At 42.4% G+C, this 22541-nt stretch overlaps 1 protein-coding gene across 1 annotated transcript; it reads left to right on the top strand.

The window, feature by feature from the left end:
* The first annotated feature begins 904 nt into the window (after nt 1–904).
* On the top strand, nt 905–22153 carry clic4 (chloride intracellular channel 4). The gene is made up of 6 exons (XM_035167226.2): nt 905–1380; nt 14413–14522; nt 16794–16919; nt 17769–17875; nt 18939–19120; nt 20316–22153. The coding sequence occupies exons 1-6, from the start codon at nt 1312–1314 to the stop codon at nt 20478–20480; spliced, it is 759 nt and encodes a 252-aa protein (XP_035023117.1). The 5' UTR covers nt 905–1311; the 3' UTR covers nt 20481–22153.
* Nucleotides 22154–22541: the final 388 nt, after the last annotated feature.

The following is a 22541-nucleotide window of genomic DNA, read 5'->3' on the forward strand; positions in this document are numbered from 1 at the left end:
GTTAAGCGTCTGATCAGAAACATGTCCTACCAAAAAAATTGCTAGTTTCTTCATCACTAATAATATATAGGAATGAAAATGATTTATTAATTACAATTGGCAAAGAATCCAAAGTACAATAGGCAAAGGGATAAATGGAGTAAGAGGACAAATTTACAAATGCTCCAATATAACGTGTTTTCTTAAAGAGGACTACTTAGCCTAAAGTAAATGGTGGATTGGGATGGTCAGGAAGTGACAAAATTTTGAATTAAATACAGAAATAAAAGATATATACTTAAAATATTGTTTTTATAAAAATACAATATGTATTTATACATTTGAAAATTGGAGGATTCTGGGGCCCAAAATGTTAAAGGCAAACCCTTTGTATCAGTAAATATCAAGTGTCACATTATTTATTTTAGATTTAAAGACTGATTATTGCGGGAGGTTGTGTTTTGAAACGTTGAGCAGAGAATGACACCAAACAAAACATTTTACAAACCTGATGCAGATCAATTACGTGTTATACCTCACTGTGCTTGCACAATGCATAAGCAATATATTGAATTTATATTGATATTGATGAAAATTATATCAGTGTTTATTGATCAGTTCTAATCAGCCGATATCAATAAGTATCACATTTCTTTTAGAACGAATTTTGCTCCTGAGGGAAGGTTGAGGTTTTAAACACTGATAAACAAAAAACATTTTACAAATCAGAGGAAGATCCATTATGTATCATTGATATCGCCCAACATCTGAACAAACGTGTCCCAGGACTTCCAGAGGAGACCCCCGGAGCACCGCTTCAGTGCAGCCGCTGAGTGGCTCCCTGGCCCGGCGTCCTCCTCCTCACCCTCCTCCCAACAGCCAGTCTCCCCCCTACTCACACCCTCCCACATTCTTCGGTGTTTGCGCTGCGGATGACATCACGGCTTTAAATATTCCCGTCGCTTCTTTTTCCAGCCACAGTTCCTCTCAGTCAGCCCCGCACACAGAGCCTCCTCCCCGGCCTCCCCGCCATGCTCCTGTGGTCTTAGCTGCAACTTCCACATCAGCGCTGTAACGGACACACGCTGCCTCCGCATCCCGCTCTGCTAACGACACTCCCGGGCGTCCGGCACCGGCTCCTCCCCGGGGGAAGAGAAAAGGCGCCTCACGGGGCTTCAGTGCGGAGAAGAAAGACAGAAAGAAGCGAGAGAGTGAGAGTGAGAGAGGAGGGGAGGGGAGCTGGAGAAGAAGTGGACCGAGCTGAGTCGGGCGTGGTAGCGAAGGAAAAGCGCATCTGTGTCAGCTGAAGTTTAAAAAGTAGCAGCATCCACAATGTCTCTGTCGGTGCCGCAGAACGGAGTGAAGGCGGATAACGAGCCCGTCATCGAGCTGTTCGTGAAGGTAAGAGGAGGAGAAGTTTCTATTTCTCACCGAACACCGTCAAACTTTGAATTTAACAGCTTTATTTGTGCTGTGGAAAACGGGGATACGCGCTTTTTTTCTATTCTCCCTACAAACAAGGGGTTCGTTTGGGCTGAAAGCTACTTAAGCTAGCGGGGCGCTAGCTCTCCACTCGCCCGCAGAGGGGGTTTGATAGTTCAATGGAAACGCTGTGAGCAGATGTGTTCTCCCGTTCGCTGAGAAAAGCAGGTTCTAGTATGTGGAACCCTCTCTGCCATTGTGGCCATGTGGAGCCTGCAGTGTCACACGCAGGGCGGATGCAGCCTCCTCCTTCTTCTCCGTCTCCCCTCCCTCCTTCATGCGAAAAGCTGGACGCTTACTCGTTAACAAAAGCCCAGTAGTGGTCCTCAGCAGCCCATACAGCCATATGACACTAGATCCTCATGCTGCACATGTATTGTTATGGCTCTTAGTGGATTGATGCAGTATGGATTACGGTGGGTGTGCACACGGCCACTCATTAATGGTCATTTGAGTGCGTGTTTGGTGTTTGGGTCATTACTCAGTGTGGCAGCAACGATCTCTGAAGGATGGACTGGTGTGGTGATGACCTTGAGGGAGGCAGATTACCTTGAAGACAAAGACGTTTGCCCTATTGTCTGTGCATGTTGCAGGCATGTGTCAACAGTGATTCCATACATTGGCTGATGTTTAATGCAGCATTGTGCTATTTCTGGGTTATTCAGAAAATTGATATTTGTAGATACACCAGGGATCATCATCAGTCCAATAACACCTCTGCTTTCCCTACATCTGTACTTGTGCATCGTATTGTCTCTGCCCCAGTGATGACAGCCATGAGGATGATGATGATGGTTTGTGGTGGTGGTGAAGGAGGGGTGTGAATTTCTTTTCTTCAGTCTGATGCCTTGCCGGGCGGGAAAATGGCAGAGGAGAGAAAAGGGGGAGTATGGGGGGCTTTTCAGGGGGAGTGGGTGGAGTGGGAGGGGTGTGAGGTCCTGCATGGCTGAGGGGAGCGTGCAGGTGGTGGTGCTGCAGTGGGGTCTCACTGACCTGAAACACTTACAAGTGATGGCGGTTGCTTGCATCCCTGGAAAAAAAATTTCTAAAATGCCTCTTGTGTGTAGTTATGTTTTTGGACCCCCGAATGAAAACGTGTTTATCTGCAAAACTGCCTTGTTACTTCCACCAAGGAGTCTGCGTCTGTCCGTTGGTCTGTCAGTTAGCAGGATTATGGTAAAACTAGATGGATTACTGTGAAACTTGGTTGAAAGATGCATTGTGGGTCAGGAAAGAACATGTAAAATGTTTTTGCAGATCAGTGGGTGCATCCAGAATGAAAAAAATGGATATTGATGAAAAATATCAGATGTTTATGACTGAGTTCAATTTGAAGCAATTCAAAATATCAGATCTAGTGAAGGGACTTGGGGAGGTGTGCCCTCTGCTGAGTGCTATTCCAGTATGACTTGAATCTGATCATGCATTTGTACCCTTGCCACTGTTGTTATATTTCTTGGGATGCGTCTTTGGACTTTCAAATTTTTAGTCTTCAGCTGCAGTAGTTTGAATTCTGGTGATTCAAACAGAGATCCTGCACTTTTCCAAATGCTCCCACTTTACTTGTATTGTTCCTTTTGACTCTGTTGAAGAGATTTTTTGTTTTGTGAGGGCGAGGGGAACAAACTTCTCAGCTTAACTTCTAGAAGTGCATCTCACAGCCTTCAGGAGAGGTTACATCATCCCCAGGCCTGGACATATGTGGCCAGCACTCCCCCTCAGACCCTCCCTCTTTGGACTGTACAGCTCGCTGGGTACAGAAGTTTCTTCCATTGTGTGTTTTCTCGATGTGTCTGCGTTGGTGCCATGCTGGCCTGTTCGCTTCTATCACTCCAGCACGTCTCTGTGTTATGCACCGTCGTCTGACATGTCCACATCTATTATTGATGCCGTTGTTCTTACTGTGCAGTGTAAAACACGGTCATGGGAGACAATGGCCGGCATGCAGGTTGCCATAGGCACGCTGCAGTGAGCCGGGCCTCTGGGAAAAGCTGATAAGGAAGTGTGTGTGCTCTCCGTGCACAGCAGTGTCAGATCTGTTAGGGCACCGCCACATATCAAAGTAGACTAATTATACTCTTGAGTGCATGAGCTGCCTCAGTGTCCGTCTGTATTGATTGGGCAGCGACAACATTGTTTACCTACCAACAGAAGCTGACATACGCAGTTTAGAGACACTCTGATGATTTTGCACTTTTCTATCTGCTGTGTTTACAGCAACAGTTGTCGCACCGCCATGGGAACACTTTACATAGTCTTCATCTTTGTGGGGGCGGTGAGGTGAAGCGCAGAATAGCCACTGTTTATTGCGCCTAGTTGCAAATGAGCACAATATAATGACTGTTTAATGGAGGGGCCAACCCTTGACCTCATCACACTACAGCAGATTAGATATTGTTTTACACACGAGCAGTGATCAGTGTTGGAGAGCTGGTGAATCTCTCATCCTAGCACCCCCTCTGTTTTACTTGGCACTTCCAAACATCATATGGTTAGTTTGGCAATATGAAACCATAACTCCGATTTTTTTTTTTAGCAACTGTGATAATTGTGAGGCATACAACTCTGACATGAAGTGTAAAAAGGATAAAACCATTGCTGTTTATTATTTTGTTGAAACATCATAATGTAAGATGCACTTTGAAATCTCTTCTAAACCAAGGTCCCTCTGTTTCACTGCATTGATCATAGCACCACCTGATTCATGTGATTTTTCTTGAAAGCTGTTCTGACACAACTTAGCTGGTTGCTTTGTGTTGGGTGTGAAATGTGTATAATTCTTGCCAAGATAAGGCCTTGCCTGACCTTTTTTAAAAAATAAATAAAAATGATCTCCATCCAGACATGAACACAAAAACGACATCTGCCATTTCATTGTTTCCTAAGCACTATATTTTAACATGAACACGGTAGCCAGAGTTTTTAAAATCGGCACCTTGGAAGGTGCCATAGAATGTCGAAACCTAGAGGGAAAAGTTTGTTTTGCAGAAAATGTCCACATTAGTGTGGACAGGGTATAAAACAAAAAGTTTGACTAAGTTTTTCTGATTCTGTTTTTCACACCTTTACAAAGTTGCTCTGAATTAATGCAGACATTCTCATAAGTCACTTGCCACCATCATCTGACTGTATGGCAGTGAATTGAATATACATGAGTTACGAGAAACAGCCTGGCTTTATCTGTTTGTGTATGCGTCTCTTGGCTGCCACTGTGCTCCGGTCATGCTGTGGCCTGCAAAGCCTTTTGTTGCTTCCGAATCTCAATGTTTTTGCCAGCAGTGACTGCACAGCCAGTGAACGTTTTGGAGAAGTGCTTTTAAGTCTGGCCGGCATAAGAGCCCATCTGCGTTTGTCCCTCAGGACAGTCCCATAGGAACAGTAGTGTCGGTCTTACCAAAGCAGCACTTCTGTCACCACGATGATCGGAGTGAATAATGTGAGCACCCTCCGTGGAAGCAATTAATAGTCCACACACACTGCACTGTTTACTCAGATTTACCTTATTTTCCCCTGTACATTAGAAACTACAATGGCACTGAGTAGAGGGCATATCTCTGCCAAAGCCCAACAGTCCCCTTAAATTCTGTCAAGCTGCACCATATTGTACACACTCATGGATATCAATCCCCTAAATATGAGGGTTTTTTCATCAAGATCTGTGAACTATTCCCATGTAAATGAATAAAAAAAGTTAAAAAATATGCTATCCCACAATATTTGAGAAGTAAATAAAATCCTGGATTCGCCCACTGATCCGGATCCGCACCAAGGTTTTTTTCTTGGCCCATCCATTGCTGACAAACAAACGAACCAATCAATAAATAAACTAACAGACAAGCGCAAAAACATGACATCTTAGGCGGAGGTTATGCAAAGGTTAATGAAAAAGTCATATTAGCCACGAGGAGTCTGTTTTGTTGTGGTTTACTGAAAAGGCTCAGTTAAGAGCTGCTCATGGCTAATTGTGCTCTCAGTTACAACATGTGACAATCAGACTTACTCCATGTGATCTACTGTTTTTATGGAAACACAATGAGCTTTTTCAGCAGTAACTTTGCTCAATGCAGTAGCATAAAATTGCGTGCAAGGCCAAGTGTTACATATTTTTTTTTACTAGTGCACAGTAAACTATAGGCAACCTTTGGTGGATGATGGTAATAATACTATGTCTTAAACCTGCTTGGATTTCAGAGACAATGTTTTTACTGTTTGCACAGTCCTTTCAGTTATAACTAGAAGGGCAATCAGAGAGTCTATACCTCTGCTCCAAATTGCGTCTGTTTATAGATATTAGCATTCTTTACATGCTTCAGTTTTTCAGAAAGATCTATTTTTGCGGAAATTCACAAAAAATGTTCAAGAAAGCCTTATCTCGCAAGATTAAAGAAAAAAAAAAAGAGAAATTGAATCGAATCTGCTCCAAAAGTTAATGAGTTCTTCCTTGACCACCCTTCCACCAAGTCTAAAATTATTTCAGTTTCTACACAAAACTGCAAAAAGACAAAACTGCAATGGAAACATGACCTCCTTGGCATATAGGTAACAAACCCTTTCTCTCTCCCTTGTTTCTATTCCTGGCAACTGAAATGAGTGCTGCTTCTTTTTTCATAGTAAAATCAATAGAACAGTTTATTTTTCCCAAGTACAGCAGTGTTGCAGTCAGCATCATGAGTTAGGGGACAAAGATTAATTGCTTGTTGCTGTTGTAGAGTGCTGTGCTGTTACTGTGTTTTAGCTTTTACAGCACCCTGCCTGTCACCTTCTCTTCTTTGTAACGATGAGATTGACGGACTCTCTGGAAACCGGCCTAATCGGTCTGGCAGTGTGTTATTACACCAATTCCAGGAGGGGCTGTGCAATTACTCTTTTTGCCTTTTTATGGAAGATAATTTATGTTCATGTCTAAAAATTATAGGCTGGATCATTGCTGCACTTGTGGACATGAACCTAGTTGTGCCTGATTTACTGTCTCCTCTATTATATTATGTTGTGCCAATTACATCCAGAGGAAAAGCTTAATTCAGTCTATTAGAGCTAGAGCTTGTCTCATCTGTGCTGCCTGACCAGGAAGCCTACGACTAATTTCTCCTACAAGCTCAAAGACAGGAAGTGAGGTCAACCCCGAACAACACAGATCTGAGACATTGAGGATTGAATTCCAACAGGCTCTTGCCAGTTCATAGATTGGTGTGTTTCACTTGTTAGCCAATACGACAGCACGGGTCACTGCAGCAGTTTTAACTTGCAGGGTCAGGGGAGGAAAAACAATCCTCTGACTCTACGTCTGCCTCTCTATTACATCATCTTCACTGTAAGAAGAGGTGTGTGTGTGTGTGTGAGACCCCTGTAAATAGGAGGAATCTGCCCTGCTCACTACACATGTAACTCAATCAGTCTTAACATGATCCAGACTGCTTGTGTTTCACGTGCAACGTTCTTCATGGCAAAGCCCACTGACATAAATGTAACCCAAAGTGCAGTACCTCATCATGGAGGATAGGGTGACAGGGGGGAGGATTCTTGGTTGTCCCGCCCTCCATCAAGGCACAGTGACGGGTAGCCCAAATCAAATTTGTCATTGCTCTTTAATAGTTAATGTTACAATTCCAGTCAGCACTACTACACATACAGCTAATATTGATCATTTTACTATATGATTATGGCTGAATTGACTTCCAGGTTTGCACGTGAGCTGTTCCTCAACTGCTTTGCATGTTTGATTTTCACAATGTGAAAAACAGACTGTTACTGAAAGACAACTCAGTTGTGGGTCAGAGTGAACTCAACCAGCGAGTTGCCAGAGACAAGAAAGTCCGTCTGCTCAGAATTACAGATGAGGCCAGTGCTTGGTGGCTGGGGTGCAGGCTTTGCTGGCATGTGTGATAATGGCATGCTGGCACTGTGTTTGTGCCCAAGGGTGGTTCACAGCTGCCATTCAAGACATTTGTCCTGAGGGAATGGCTACAGAATTTATTTGGGCTTAAATCTAAATTTTGCAGCCTTGTGCAGAGGCATTCACTTTTAGAAATCATATTTTTAAGGTACTGATTGGTAGAAACAGAGACTTTTAAATGATGACGCAGACACCCAAGTGTCTCTTACTGTAACTGTCCCACTTTGTCATCTGTCAATGCAAATATATCCCTGGTCTTCCTTTTCGCCTATCATTCATTTGTAATATTTTCTGCAAATCGGCAACCAAATGCAAATTGACAATCTGCCTCCTGTTTACACTGGCATGTAAATGTGTGTCCTTAGGTGTGTTAATGTGGACAGACATTATTTCTGAATTGGAGCTAAAAAACTGGTCTGGACAGAAGTTGTTTTTAAAAAAAGAAAGGATTAGTGTGAACGTAGCCAAAGACAAAAGTGGGTTTTATGTATGTGTGATTGTATAACCTAGTCTTCAGTCTGGGGTCTACGATGAGTCGGGGCTGACTTCAGTGTGCTGCTTGTTGTTTGTGTGAGACACTTGAAACAACAAAGCAAGGATGACTGATGTTTCAAGCTGATCTCCTACACGGCTGTCTGTTTGTTTTTCCATCATGTCGGATCCGTTTTACTCATCACCAGACACTCATCCTGTGTCTAACTCAGAATGTCTTTTACAGGGAGGTTAAATACAGTGGTTCTAACATTACTGGCTTGACTTACATCGTTGCCATAGCATGGATATGCAGTAAACCTTTTTTTAGACTTCAGATTCCCATTTTCCACATAACCGATGGCTCTTAAGACGGCACTCATGTGCTTGGGCCTCAAGCACAGTAGCCCTGTGTCTGACTGGCCCTGAGGTTTCCACTGAGTGATGTCAGCCTGAGTCAGAGCCACACCAAGGATGTGATGGTGTTTCCATGTTCCTGCAGAGTCTGACTCCTTTGTACACTCATCTCTCTCACCGAGGTCAGACCCAAGGACTCGGCTCTAATCACCACCCACTCCAGCCCTAGTCATTCAGACATGAGGGCAAACGTCAACAAAATCGGCCTGTACCACTTATTTAAACTGTTGAGTACAGGGAGTTTGCATTGATAATTTGTTGAACTTACAGTCTCACAACCTTTTTTACTCTTGTGTTTATTTTCTAGTCGTGACTCTAGACTCCTCGTTTTTATATTTTTAAGACCCACACGTAAAAGGATCTGATATTTTAAAGTAGGGGTTCTAGAGAAGAATTATACAGCAGAGACATTTTTTCAGTTGATCCATTGAAAAACATAGTGAAGCTGCAAGTGGAGGGTTGGTTGCATTTTTTGCTTTAAATGATTTTCCAGCGATCAATCATCAATGTTTCCTATTATTTATTTTATGAATGGATTAGTCAAGTTTTGTTTCAGTGCTATACTCCAACTTCCGTCTGACGGCTCATCTTTAGCCTGGTTGATTTTATTTCTAAAGCCTGAGATCATGAATACTTGTTTCTTCAGGCATGTAAATACTGAAAATATTAGACACTTGACTTTAAATACTCATTCTAGTACTTTACTTAAGCCTAGCACTAAACTATATTAGCCTGATTTTCCAGTCACCGACCAGTTTTGGGAGTCGCAGTCATATGCCCTAGATCAGAGCCAAATCGTCATTCGGCAGTCTGCAATGGTTATGTGTGAAGTGTGAACTCTTAAAAAATTTGACTTTAGACCGTCTGTAGTTCATGCTGATGACCTGTGATTTTAACCTCTGTATTTTCAAGTACCTACCCCGCTGACATGCCCTTAATCACTGCTGCTGTTCTGCTGCTGGCCCTGACCTCTGACCTCCCTATGGAATTGGATGTATGACACAGGGTGTCGATGTCAGGAACCAAATTTACTTTATTCCCCCAACCTGGCTCAGTTTAGCAAGATAATCCTGTTTCAGACAGACAGATTTTGGTCCAGCTCCTCAGTGTAGTCACAGCTCTAACCTCAGCCCAGCGTTTTTTTTCTCGTCCAGCAAACAGGGCGAGGCGTTGCCATGACGTTGCTAGGGCTGCCCACTCTCAAACAGACATTCCTGCTGTGTGTCGGAGCAGGAGGAGGAACGCTGCAGTGCTCATTGCATCGTCAGACAGTTCCTTATTCGGTCAAAGTGTGGCTTGAAATTGCTGAGCAGCCCACCTAATTTAGAATATGAAGTGTGCCGGGGAGGGGAAGGCACAGCCCGTCCATGTTACTAAAATTAAGCCATGAGCAGAGACTGGGAGGACCGTTCCTAGGCTGAACAGCATCCATTGTCCCTGACGGCCGGCTGCCATGACTGTGATCTCACATCAGATGAGTAGAAGTGTCAGAGGGAGAAGTGGAAGAATAAAAGAGGAAGAGTAGTTGAGTTTAATAGCTCTTGAGTTATGAGACTGGACTTGTGAAAAGGATATTTTTTTTCAAAGTGCACATACCTTAAAGTGCATACGTGGCCATACTAGTTAAGGCCTTGCATCATCCTTATTACTCTTAAGTCAGAGGAAGTGATAAGAGGAGTGATCTCTCCATGTTACGGAACATATTGAGTGTTTCAAAGACACGACTGTCCCCCTGTCTGACTGAGGCCCATTGTGTTGCTGTGGGGCCATGCTGTCCTCTGCACTGCCTCCTAGATAACATCCGACTTGAGCCTGATTAACAGCCGCCGCTGGGCAGCTGTTTGTTTGGTATTAAATAAGCAAGCGTCTGTTGACTCACGCCCCATCCATTGAGCCTACATAAAACATACGAGTCTGTTAGCAGTTGTCAGCTTGGGCCAGACGTTGTTGTAGCAGTTCAACATCAGGGGGGAAATTTCATTGCAGCTGCTGTGAGGACGGCTCTGGACTTTCTCCGGAGTTTTTCCTGCCAGCCTCCTAGTGAAAACTTTGGATAATGTCGGAGTGAACCCATGAGAGAATATAGCAGGAGATTATCTGGAGGATTCACTATGAGTGTGGGCATGTTGATGACATTTCGCAACAGACGCAAAACTGGAAAAAAACCAAATATCTCAGGATGAAAAAAAAAAGGTGGCATACACGTGTACTTTGACAACAAAGATGTCAGCTTGGAAAGGCAATGAGATTCAAGAGCTTTTGTTGATGAGGGCTGATGTCAATGTGCTGCAAAACAAAAACAAGTGATCTCCGCAGCAGCAATAATAAGTTATGTCCTGCCGCCTGAATGCTGCGCCACCCTGAACACTGACTGGATAATCTCCTGCTTAGCTCTCTATTTGTGAAAGATAAACTCAGTATCCCATTATCCGGACATTTTCCGGAGTTCAGAGCTTATGAATCTTAATGTGTAACTGTCTCCAAGATGTGAGTCATTTTGCCAGACAGGTGGCAGAACAGCAGGCTCCACACAGGGCACCGCTCTGTGTTCCTGGGAGTGCTGCTTGTATTTGGAACCGAATCACTGGTTCACATCTTGGAAAAAGTGCATCACTTTCAACTAATGTGCTTTTCCTTACAAGGGCCTGTTTGAAACAATTTCTTGCCTGGCCTGTGTGTTTTCTTTATTGGGGTGTTTTATTTATTTTTTTAGCACTTGCTAACTGGTGACTTTCCCAAGACTCTTCAAACAAAAACTGCTTTGTTTTGTTGGTGTATAAGCCCTTTTCTGAATGTCAAGCTATAATAGTGGCTCTGTGGAAAGTGTTAGTCACGTAGAGGAGACCAATGTTTTCAGGGGTGTCCTCACCCCTTGTGTTCACACTCTAAAATGTAGGGCAGCTCTTCCTTAACAGCGCAGCAGTTTATATGATGGTGGCAGCGGAAATGCAGCCCCACAGGCATTATCACTTAAACTAAACAAAGCACCCTCTTTGGCGGGAGTAACAGGACATTTCTGGAATAGTTTGTCTCTCCTCCCCCAAATGCCCAACCCCCTCCGCTGACGCCACAGAGGGGCCCAGGAAAAGGGGACAGGGATAAAGGGGGGAACAGGGAAGAAGAAAGAAGCGTGCCAAAGAGCAAACAGCCTCCGAAGCTTGCTGTTTTCCATCTACCTTTCACTTTAAAGCATCTATTATTGCTTATTCTCCCTCATGTCTGTTAGCACTACCCATGATCTCGAATTTCCTCCCTATTTCCTGTAATATCTCTGTCTCTCTTGCTGCATCCCGGCTCTCAGTGTGTGCAGTCTGATTTGCTGCAGACTCCGGAGGGTCAGTGCCTTGCCAGACTGAGAGAGAATAGAAAAGTGTAAAATGCTGTGGCCTTCTTCTTCTTCTTCTTCTTGGACACTTGAGACACAGAACTTACATAACGGCTTTAAAGCAGCTCCTTCTGTTCATGTTCCATAAATATATTTTGACGTATAATTGCATCATGTGGTTTGAATTTTCTGTCTGCAAAGAGGGCTCACTCCAGACGGTTTACCTGTGAACTGGTAATCCCCTCAATGCTGTGCGCTCTGCTTTCCATGTCATATGTGTCTGGCCATTGCCATGGGAACAGTTGCTGTGCTGCATTGCCACCCTAGATCCAGAACTGAATGGTTCTCTGTGGGTGTAGCGCTTTGGGGGAAATGGAGTAATCATCCCATTGATGTGTCTCTGGTCTCCTAAGGATCAGCTAATACTAGTGTTAGTGTGGTGACGGCCGTGAACCATGATACCCCCAAACACTTCACGGCCAAAGCTTTATATTGGAATTTTATCATGTAAAGTGAAAAAGAGGACCTTCATTTGCCGAACAAAGGCAGTGATCTAATCCATGCTTTTCAGATATTGAATTCAGAGGGGGGGGAAGAGGCGACGGGAGAGGACAGCCGCAGTACAATGGGAGCCAGCAGGCAGATCACACAGAGCCATCCCACTGGGTGTCACACAGGGGACAACAGCAGCCGGCCTGTCCGCACCAGCAAGGAGCTGCCAGACTGACTTAATGCTCCAAAACAACGTCTGCTATTGAGGACAGTTCAGAACCTGCATCTCAAATAGGAAACAAATATTCTTTATGCATAGTTGTTCAGCCAAAACTGATGTGTTTGTCTTATCTTTGTAAATCTGTCGGCAAATTTAGCTGCTTACAGACATGCACTGATGTCGGGATATTTTCCTGGAATTTGTAATCTGTATGTGAGAGCGCAAACCAGTTGCTCTGGACATTTTCTGGTCCTTCTCCTGCCAGCCCCCTAGTAAATGTAATGTCTAGAAACTCTCCAAGTGAGCCCATGTGAGAATACTGCAGGGAAAGTTCCAGAAGATTTGCAGCAAGGGAGTGCTCATGACATTTCTAACATGCAACATACATGAAACTGGAGCAATACAAATAGCTGGGGATGAAAAAGAGGTGTCATGTGCCAAAGACACAAACAAAGACATGAACTTGGAAAGATGAGATCTGAGAGCTTTTGTGCTTAAAAACTAAAACACTGCCTCCTACATGCTCTATCCAGACGCCACCCTTCGTCAAGATGATCTCTGAAAACAGTGCATGTTAATAATTTGCAAAAACACAGTTTATTTGTGTATGTCCTTTGCATTACACATACACTTTGCACCTCTGCAGTTGTAAAATAGCAGGAAATATTCTGGTGAGAACTGAAATGATTGACGACACATGGATGCAGATAAAGAAACGATATTCAGTGGTTTTCACCAAGGCTCTGCTACAGTATTATGCTGAATGAAGAGGTGCATTCCTCAGCGCAGATACTTGAATGACCTCCAAGCATGTCCTTGTGAATAGATGAATACGGTGCATTCTTTCTAGGCTTGCCATGCCTGGAGAATGACATACCTCAACAGGCTTGGTATCCACAGAGCGATGTAACTCTACACCAAGTCTTCAATAAAGGCTGTGGTTTTAGTATTTAAGAAGTGAAATGAAAATGATTTTATTCTAGGAGCAAATGAGAACAATATCCGATTTCAGTTTCACAGTGATGGTGCTCAATTTTACCAGTATGCGGTTTAACTGAAAATTGAATAGGTCGTCTTGGAAGGGAAAATAACTCTGCCAGTCAGCATGGCAGATCTCATTTAGATACTGGGCAAAGCTAAGTTAATCAAATTAAATACTTTTTCTGCCCTCTGATGTAGAAGCCAAACCATATTTGTCCATTTCTACGCTCCCTCCATTGCTCCCCCCCTACATGGCTGTGAGATGAGAAAAGAAGTCCTAATGAGGAGAAATGGAGAAGGTCTAGAGTGCATGTCAGAAGAGGTGGATGGATGGGGAGATAAGACGGAGATATCACTGACAGTTTGCAGCATCCTCCCATAGATTTTCAGATTATTGCTGTGTGTGAAAGGGCAATATAAATCACTGCTATTGCTGCTCTGATCCTGTCATAATTTCAGCCATCCAAAAAATAATTCAGTTACAATTCAGATTTTAATACAAAAATCTCATCTCAAATCTGAGTCCTATCTGTTGCTTATGGCTTTGGTCCTAAATCAGGAGGGCACACGCCGCTTCCATTGCTCTCAGTCCCACCCCCTCCGGCACTCTGTCTTGTCTTTGTGCAGTCAAGTAAAAAAGGAAACAAGAGGCCATCTTAGTCACTCTGCCACTCCAGAAGGTTCCTCTTACTCTTATTAGACAGCAGTTTGGCAGATTAATGGAGGGGAAGTCTGCCGGAGCAGTTGAGACAAGAGGATGGTCCCCATATAGTCTTTTCCCTTCTACTAAAGTGTTTTCAGGGGCCGCCTGTGATGTATATGAAAGAGGGATTGTCTGAAATGGGCCCTCTTTGGGTGAATGCAGTAAAACGCCCACAGGGCCATAAAGGTTGTGCAACAGAGATGTGATTTTCATCACAGATAATCGGGACCTTTTTTCAGGTTCAGCCCCAGTTATGAGCCAAGTGCTATCAGTCGAAACTTGTTACAGATGTTTTTTAAGATCTTTGTCTATTGCCTTGTGTTTTTATGTATGTAATCATTAAACCCAGTACTTCATGGTTTGTGTACTCACTGATTCTTCAGGAATGATACCTATGACATTGCTGATAGTTGATCTCCTATTCTAACGATAGTTTCTATTTATTTAAGGCGGGAAGTGATGGAGAGAGCATCGGGAACTGCCCCTTCTCCCAGAGGCTCTTCATGATCCTGTGGCTGAAAGGAGTCGTCTTCAATGTCACCACAGTGGATCTCAAGAGGTGAGTCATGCTCCTCTTCCTCCTGGTATTATCTTATTCCTCTTGTTCATTTATGCCCAACATTAGATACGTACTGTATACGGAAACGTACACAGCCATCTGTCTGCACTCTGCGTTCGTTAGGCAGTCGCCATATTTGTTGTTGTCACAACCCCTCAACTCTGTGCTGCCGTCCAGTGGATGTTCAGCTTAAAATCCGTGCCTAAGTAAAGGATCCATGGAAGTATGTGGGTAATTGAGGTTATGTCATTTGTAAACATGCGTCTTTTCGTACGTAGAGGCAGAATTAATTAGCCTTTACTCTGTTTGATAGCCTCACACCCATTTTCGGGGCGTTTCCATGAAGGGCTCAATAGCTCCGTAACACGTTGATCGCGCCCCACCGCTCAACACACTCGGCGCTTCCCGACTACTTATTTGGTTTTCCCATGACCCTTTCCCAGGATGGAGAAAATCAGAGAAAAACAAACACACAGACTCTGGAGGGGCTATTTGAGTTTCTTCGCTCCGCTCACTTCCTGCCTAGATTTTGGTCGGCAACATGTTATTTTTCATGCCTGGAATCAGAAAACCCTGTGATCCTCTGCAATTTTCCTCCCAGCTGCTGGGGAACGTGCTTTCATATGTGGATTCCAGCACCAACAAAGTTCCTTAACCAAAACCCCACTATGTTCTGTCTGTGTGATTCATCTAAATGGTCTCCTCAATGTTTTTCCACATGCTAAGCCAGGACGGGCGAGTTCCAGATTATGTTCAGCCAAGGCTGTTGGTCAGATGGATGTCTGGTTTCTATGGTTTTTCTTCGTCGTGTATGTTTGACTCAGAGATTCAATAATTCTGACATTTTATACCTGAGGCTCCTCCTGTGACACATGTAGATCACTGCATGCTAAAAAAAATCCAAATAATGTCCCAGACAAATGTGCCCTCTTTATACAGCTAAATGGAGGAAAGCAGTGTTAATATGCTTATTTAGTTGTTTGGTTATAGTGCATGCCTGCACGTTCGAGATGAGAGCAAAGGTTTGGACACATTTGCATCTATTTTACCTGTGGCTGTGGGTGTGTGACATGAAACAGTGTGCTGATATCCTGTTCAAGGCAATGGAGGATGTCCGCTCACTTAGCAGTGTCCGTTTACCCCTTGCGCCTCAAACAAGCCTTTGTTCAGCTGAGGGGAAAACTTAACTACTCTGTTTTTATTCCCCTCTAGAGGCAAAACAGATTCAGCCTTTGCTTTTTATTTCCCCATAAAGACTAAAGAAGGTGAACGTGTTGTTCAGCTTCTTTACTCTTTAGTCAACATAAAACGACTGTGTTGCATAAGGAGGCGTGTGTTTGCTGTATTTATGACTCTTTTAATGGTCGTGTTTGAAATGGACAGTTCTTGTTGTTACACCTGCAGAAGGACGTGAATGCCACACTTCATGTCCCTGAACTGAGATATTCTTTGTATCTCCTGAGTTTATGTCTTCTCTTGGGTCAGGCCAGTCGTATTAATATTTGTCTCTGTGATGAAAGCCTCTGGGAAGTTTCTTACCCACTCCTCAGTGATATCAGAGGGTGAAGGGAGCCACTTCCCCTTTCACATGCCATAGAGATGAAGTCATTTCCCTTTTTTATTTTTTGTGCCCTCAGATGGCTTGTCCCAAAACTCGCCCACAATTATACACACTGCCACAACACAGACCTGGATTTTGTGGCTAATTATATGAGACCAACAGAGGATTCGCACTGTCTGCTGGCGTACACCCATCTGTCAGGCTGCGTGTTATGTTGTCTTTATAAGCATCTGGGTTCTGTGGATTTGTGTTCACACCACTCACTTAACACATGCTCATTTTTGTTTGTGTGTCAGTGTCATCTGCCTGCCAGAGACATCTGGTACAAAATGTGCTGGTTTGAAGGCTGCAGAGAGAGAAAGGGACACACAATCACACTCGTGGAGACAGACAAACCCACACATGCACAGTTGAAGACATAGCAGCTTTAAATGGATAAAGAAGAGGGCTGATTCGGTCAAGGAAGAGTGGTTTAAAGTGCAGCAGGCTGTCACAGAGCAACTCTGTTACTTGAACCATAAAAAGTGAATAAATACATATTTTTCTAATGTATTTACACCAGAATAAATCCGACCAGTTATGAATCTTGTTTCATTTACAACCTTTTATCACTAACTCATCAGTTTTTAAGGAAATTTTTTTCATTTACGCGGCGTGCTTGCCTCTGCTAGCTTCAGTCCACTGACGTTGCCCCATTCTCTGTCATCCAGGAAGCCAGCAGACCTCCAGAATCTGGCCCCCGGCACACACCCGCCCTTCATTACCTACAACGGTGAGGTCAAAACTGACGTCAACAAGATCGAGGAGTTCCTGGAGGATGTCCTCTGTCCACCCAAGTGAGTGCTTTCTCATCCCTGTGTCAACAGCCTGCCACACCTATATTCCAAACACAGTGCAGTTCTGTCTAATATTATTTGTTCAGTACATTTCACCAACAAGGCTATTCAAAGTATTTTACACAATATAACGGGTAATGTAATAAATTGTAAAAGCAACATAAGACAATACAAAAAAGTTATATAGAGAATACAAAATTAAAAAAATAGAGTGAAAGTAACAGTGCAGTGTAAGAAATTGGTCATCATTTGATTTATTAAAAGCCAGTTGAAAACAGGAAAGTACTTGCTCAGGCAGTACATATGATAAATTGGAATCGATATAGATAAGAGAAGCATTTCACTGTCTCCATGTTCAGTATTGACTCTGGGGACAGAAAGTAGACTCATCACAGACGATCGGGGGGGTCTGGAGGTTTCTTAACGTAGCAGTAGATCAGAAGTGTATATTGTCTCCAAACCTTTCAGAGCTTTTTAAATCAACAGCGGGACTTTGACAGACAGGAAGCCAGTGTGAAGAGCACACATACATCTTTAAGAACAGGTCACAAATGTATACTTTCACCCCTTTCATTATTTTAATATTTTTTATTCATTTCTAGTGTGATTAGTGCACACAACTTGAATTTGTTGTGGACTATTTTCAGAAGTGGATTAATCCACATTTAGTGATTTGGTGAATATTAATAGCAGCAGGTTCGATGTGCGTGGGATTGATATAAAAAGTAAATGGCACTGCTGTTATTGACAAAACAAAAATATATAATAACAAAAATGCATAGTAACATCATATTCTTCATATTTGTGGACCTGTATGTTTACTTGTACCGAACGTGTGTTTGTGTGAAGGTACATCAAGCTTGGTGCGAGACACCCTGAGTCGAACACAGCTGGTATGGACATCTTTGCCAAGTTTTCAGCTTACATCAAGAACTCAAAGCCAGATGCAAATGAGGGTAAGTTACCTACATCCGTTTGTGACACACGCACACACATGCACACACACACACAGAGAGAGTAAAGAGAGGTGGATCCAGAAACCTTCCCATTGTTCAGGGAGTTATTGGTTGCTAGGTGACATTGGTAGCCCTGCCCTGATTGGTGGATTAGAGCCTCACTCAGGAACACAAAGCCTTTGTTCTGCAGCCTCCTCCTGTCCTCACGCGCTCTGTCTCACCTGGCGGAGCTTTCCAGAAAACCACAGAGCAGCTGTCCTGAGAACGGACCATAGCAACCTCTAAACAATCTCATCTCTCCAGTTCTTGATTTGCACACCCTGCTGTCAAAGAGAAAAGCTGTACCATGAAATAACAGATAAGATTATTGGAACAATATGAAAAATATGTACACTATTGACTTTGAGATTCCTGCGTGAAACCATTTGTGAAATAATTTTCTGGGAAAGATGTGAATCATCTTAACAAACCACCAAGATTTTGTATCATGCTGTCATTGGCTGTTCTCCACCCTGAGAAAATATTGAACCACGAACAGCTGGATGTGAAAGACAAGGCTATGTCAACAGTTGGAGGCTGAATCTCATGGTTCAGTGATAAAGCAACAGGTCACGTCTGCCTGTGGACGACTGAATCGAGCACAGTTACATTCATTTCATATTTTCCAACAGCAGAGTAAAGTATTAATGATGAATCTATAGATGGATAGATAAGATAAAGCAGAACACCTGACTAATCAGACCAATGCAAATGTGTGGTCAGGAACAAGCTTCTCAGAGTTTGTATTTATAACAGGGCTCTTGTATTCCACAGCTGTTGTAATGGGTTGGGTCAGATTGAACAGGTGCTGATGTTACAGCCACGTCGCTGTATGTCAAATATGTGGTGAAATGCTGCCCTCATGTGGTTGCTCAGCAAATAGCTGAAGCAGCTGGGGAACAGGGCCTCAGGAAAAGCCAACACTGACAGAAGTTAACGATCTGCTCATACTGAACATATAATTAGATTGAAATTAGTTTATTGTGGTTTTTTAAATAATATCTTAACATCTCGTGTGTTGCAGCTCTGGAGCGTGGGGTACTGAAGACGCTGCAGAAGCTGGATGAGTACCTCCGATCACCACTGCCCGATGAGATCGACCACAACAGCATCGAGGACATCAAGGTCTCCAGCCGCAAGTTCTTGGACGGCGATGAAATGACTCTGGCCGACTGCAACCTGCTGCCCAAGCTGCACATAGTGAAGGTGAGTGAGGACACACTTTTAACTGTATATTCAGGATCTTAAAAGAATGCGTGTTGTTTTACACTTGGTCAATAATTGTCTCAGCGTAGCTCCACCCAACTTTAGACCTAAACAGCCAGAATAAGCAAAAACACCCTTGTACCCTTCAAACAGATTAGTCATTTAGTGAAATCTCTGCTATTCTCACAATGAACCAGAGATACTGTCATAAATAAACATTTTTATGATGCTGATACATATCTGTGCTAATGGTGATTCCCATTATTAATTAATCTGCCAGTTATTTCCCTCAACACAATGTAAGGCAATTATGTACATTATCAGAAAATAAAAAATGTCTTGTTTTTCCTGACTTATCATCCAAAATCCAAAGATATTCAGTATAGCAGGTTTGGAAAAAAAACAACTAAAATATATATTTTTTTTAACTTTTGATTTATTAGCTTCTTTGTGATAAGTGACTTCAACAATTAAATTATTAACCTTCAAATTAACGTAAATATATTTAACTCTCCAATAATTCTTGGTTGTGCCACAAAACAGTATCTTTGTGTGCTGTAAACCAACTTACAGATTTCTTATTGTATTCAGTTTGTTGACTCATGCTGTAAAATACATTTAAGGCTGGAAGAGGCAGAATTTTCCTTCTGTTGATGATGTCTTGTTTAGACTGATTGTTCAAACATCTCAACGGTAAAATTGTTAACGGTAACCGTTGGAGATTTGAAAGTTGCACATAGCATCTGTTATTCTTACAGTCATTAGTCTTTTCAAACTTATTTCTTCAGCTTTTTAATTACAATTATAGTATCATTAATCATGAATTAATAAAATAATCCTACATTAGTTGTAGTTTTTAAAATAATTAGTTATTTCTAGGGAAACAAGGGTAAAACATTAGCAACATTTTTTTTAAAGCATAGAGAACAATTTGCAGTTTACACAAATTTTCAAAGCAGGTTTTGGTTGGTAAAAAGTGCAATTATTTGACAGATTATATTGTCTTTGATTTTAAATGAGCTCCAAACTGATGCAAAGAAATAAAAACTATATCACATTATATGAAACAAATTGAATACACACATTCTGAGTAAAAAAATAAATAAAAAAAGACTACGTAGTTTAATTTGTGAGCTTTATTGTTCAATATTATTTTATTCCGTTCATGACTCATGATACCTTACTTTCCCTGCAGGTGGTGGCCCAGAAGTACCGAGGCTTCGACATTCCCAAAGAGATGACGGCCATCTGGAAGTACCTGAACATCGCCTACACCCGCGAGGAGTTCACCAACACCTGCCCCAGCGACAAGGAGATCGAGATTGCCTACGGAGACGTAGCCAAGAGGCTGGTGAAATGAGCCCGTGTGTCCTGACCTCCTCCCTCCCTCTGCCGCCCAGTAACCACCATCCTCTTCACACTCCCCTGCACCTCTGTCTCTCCTCAGCACCGGGACTGATGTGCTCATTCACGAGAAAGAAAAAAAAAAACTCTGGACTTCTTTTCCTTCTCTTCTTCATTCGTAGCGAATGCATGAACCCTTCATCTCTGTCTCTCCGCCTCTCTGCCTTCCCCTCAGATTTTGATGATCTCTTTATTCGGTACAGCAAAGGTCAGAGTTGTTCCAATGTTTTCCACCGGAAAAGAGCAGCCCAGATGTGTATCAGTGCTTATCGATGTCGGGAGCCTCATCACACACGCTCCCTGATAAGTGACCTTCAAGATGACCTTCTCTCTGTGTTGATGGGGAAAGTTCACAAGCTGTTGTTGATTTTCTGTTTGTTTAATATTGACGATGCTCTTTTTTTTCTAGGTTTGGTATAAGAATGAAGCTGTTTATTTTTGTTTCCTGTCTTTTGGCTTATTAAGAGGCGTTGTAAACAGTGTTGAAGTTTTTTTTTTTGTTGTTGTTGCTCAAGTTTTTGACAGGTTTAAGTAGAAGGGAATCCAAACCTGAGTGGTTGACATATCAAGGAAGAGATGCTTTATTTTATTGTTGAGCTTGTTTCAAAATAAATAATTGTAAGCGCAGGTAAAGCTACCTGGTATTCATGCTCTGATTTCCTCATTGCCTCAAATGGGCCAATGGCTTGTAGCTCGGCTCAGTAGAATTGTAGGACGTTTCCTGTAACAGCTGCAGAAACAACTCAGGAAAAATACAACCTGAGGTTTAAAAAATATAAACTATGTAGCTTACAGACTTGTTCAAAGGTTTATAGATAGTCCAGCCTGGCCTTTTTTTTTTTTATTATCACCACATTGCCATAGAAAATGACGCTAGCATACCTGTACCGCTACAGTAAGTGAGTGTATTACACATTGCAGACCAAAAACGGGCACATTATTCAGGTCTCACTGTGGATAGAATGACCGCTATAAAAACTAGAAGTCAAAAGAAAGAAGAAACCACAATCTCTCTCTGTCTGTTTCTCCAGAGTGAAGAACGCTAATGTGTGGTCAGGTGCCAGGAAAGGCAACACTAAAGATATTTATGATTTAAAAAGAAAAACAAATCAAGGAGAGGGTAGCAATGAAATACTGTGTATCGGATTGACTTTCACTTTCTCGTCCGTATGTAGATCGATCTCTTAAGGTAGTGAATGTACGTTATCATACAGTAGCTCCAAAAGTGCTTTAGTGCGGAAAAAAGCAAAACATGTTTGTTCTTTTGCTTTCTCCCGTTTGCCATGTTTTTGTTATGAAACAAATTTGATAGAGAGAAAAAGAAGATGTGTAAATAATTTTGTTTTGATTGCTCAGATTTCAACGTGTACATTTTATACATGTCATTGGAACTTTGATGGAAAACGTCGCCTGCTTGGATTTTAAATTCTAGACTAACCCATCTCCTCTTTGCCTTACTTGTTTTCTCTCTGCCGATGTTTTGCAGGAAGGTTTCTTTTTCTTTCAGAGATCATTTCATTACAACGTGTGTGAAGTTGTACAAAGACAAAATAAACAAGCTATGTCATGGCTTTTTTTTTTTTTAACAATATTGACTGAATTGAAATAAACTTCTTATTGGCACTCTGACTTGTGTTATTGTGCACACATCTTTTCATTTAAATGACTCTCTCAGCCAGTTGGCCAGAGGCATTATATTTTTGGGTTGTCTTTCCGTCCTTCTCTCCTTCTTGAGAACACAATGTCTCAACAACACCTTGAGGGATTTTCAAAATATTTTGCCTCGCAGATGCAAATTTGTGTAGTGCTTTTCCAGTCTTATGAACCACAAAAAGCGCTTCACAGTACAAGCTACGTGCACCCATTTTACAGCACTTCGATATGCAGCACTCCGTATATCACACACTATTCACACTGTCACTGCGGCCTTGCAAAATCAGTTTTTGGTCGTGTGAATGCCACATCTTAGGAGCACATTGAGGGAATTTCTTCAAATTTGTTTCAAACATTCACTTGG

The sequence above is a fragment of the Hippoglossus stenolepis genome, chromosome 10 (assembly GCF_022539355.2).
Source record: "Hippoglossus stenolepis isolate QCI-W04-F060 chromosome 10, HSTE1.2, whole genome shotgun sequence".
Taxonomy (NCBI): Eukaryota; Metazoa; Chordata; class Actinopteri; order Pleuronectiformes; family Pleuronectidae; genus Hippoglossus; species Hippoglossus stenolepis.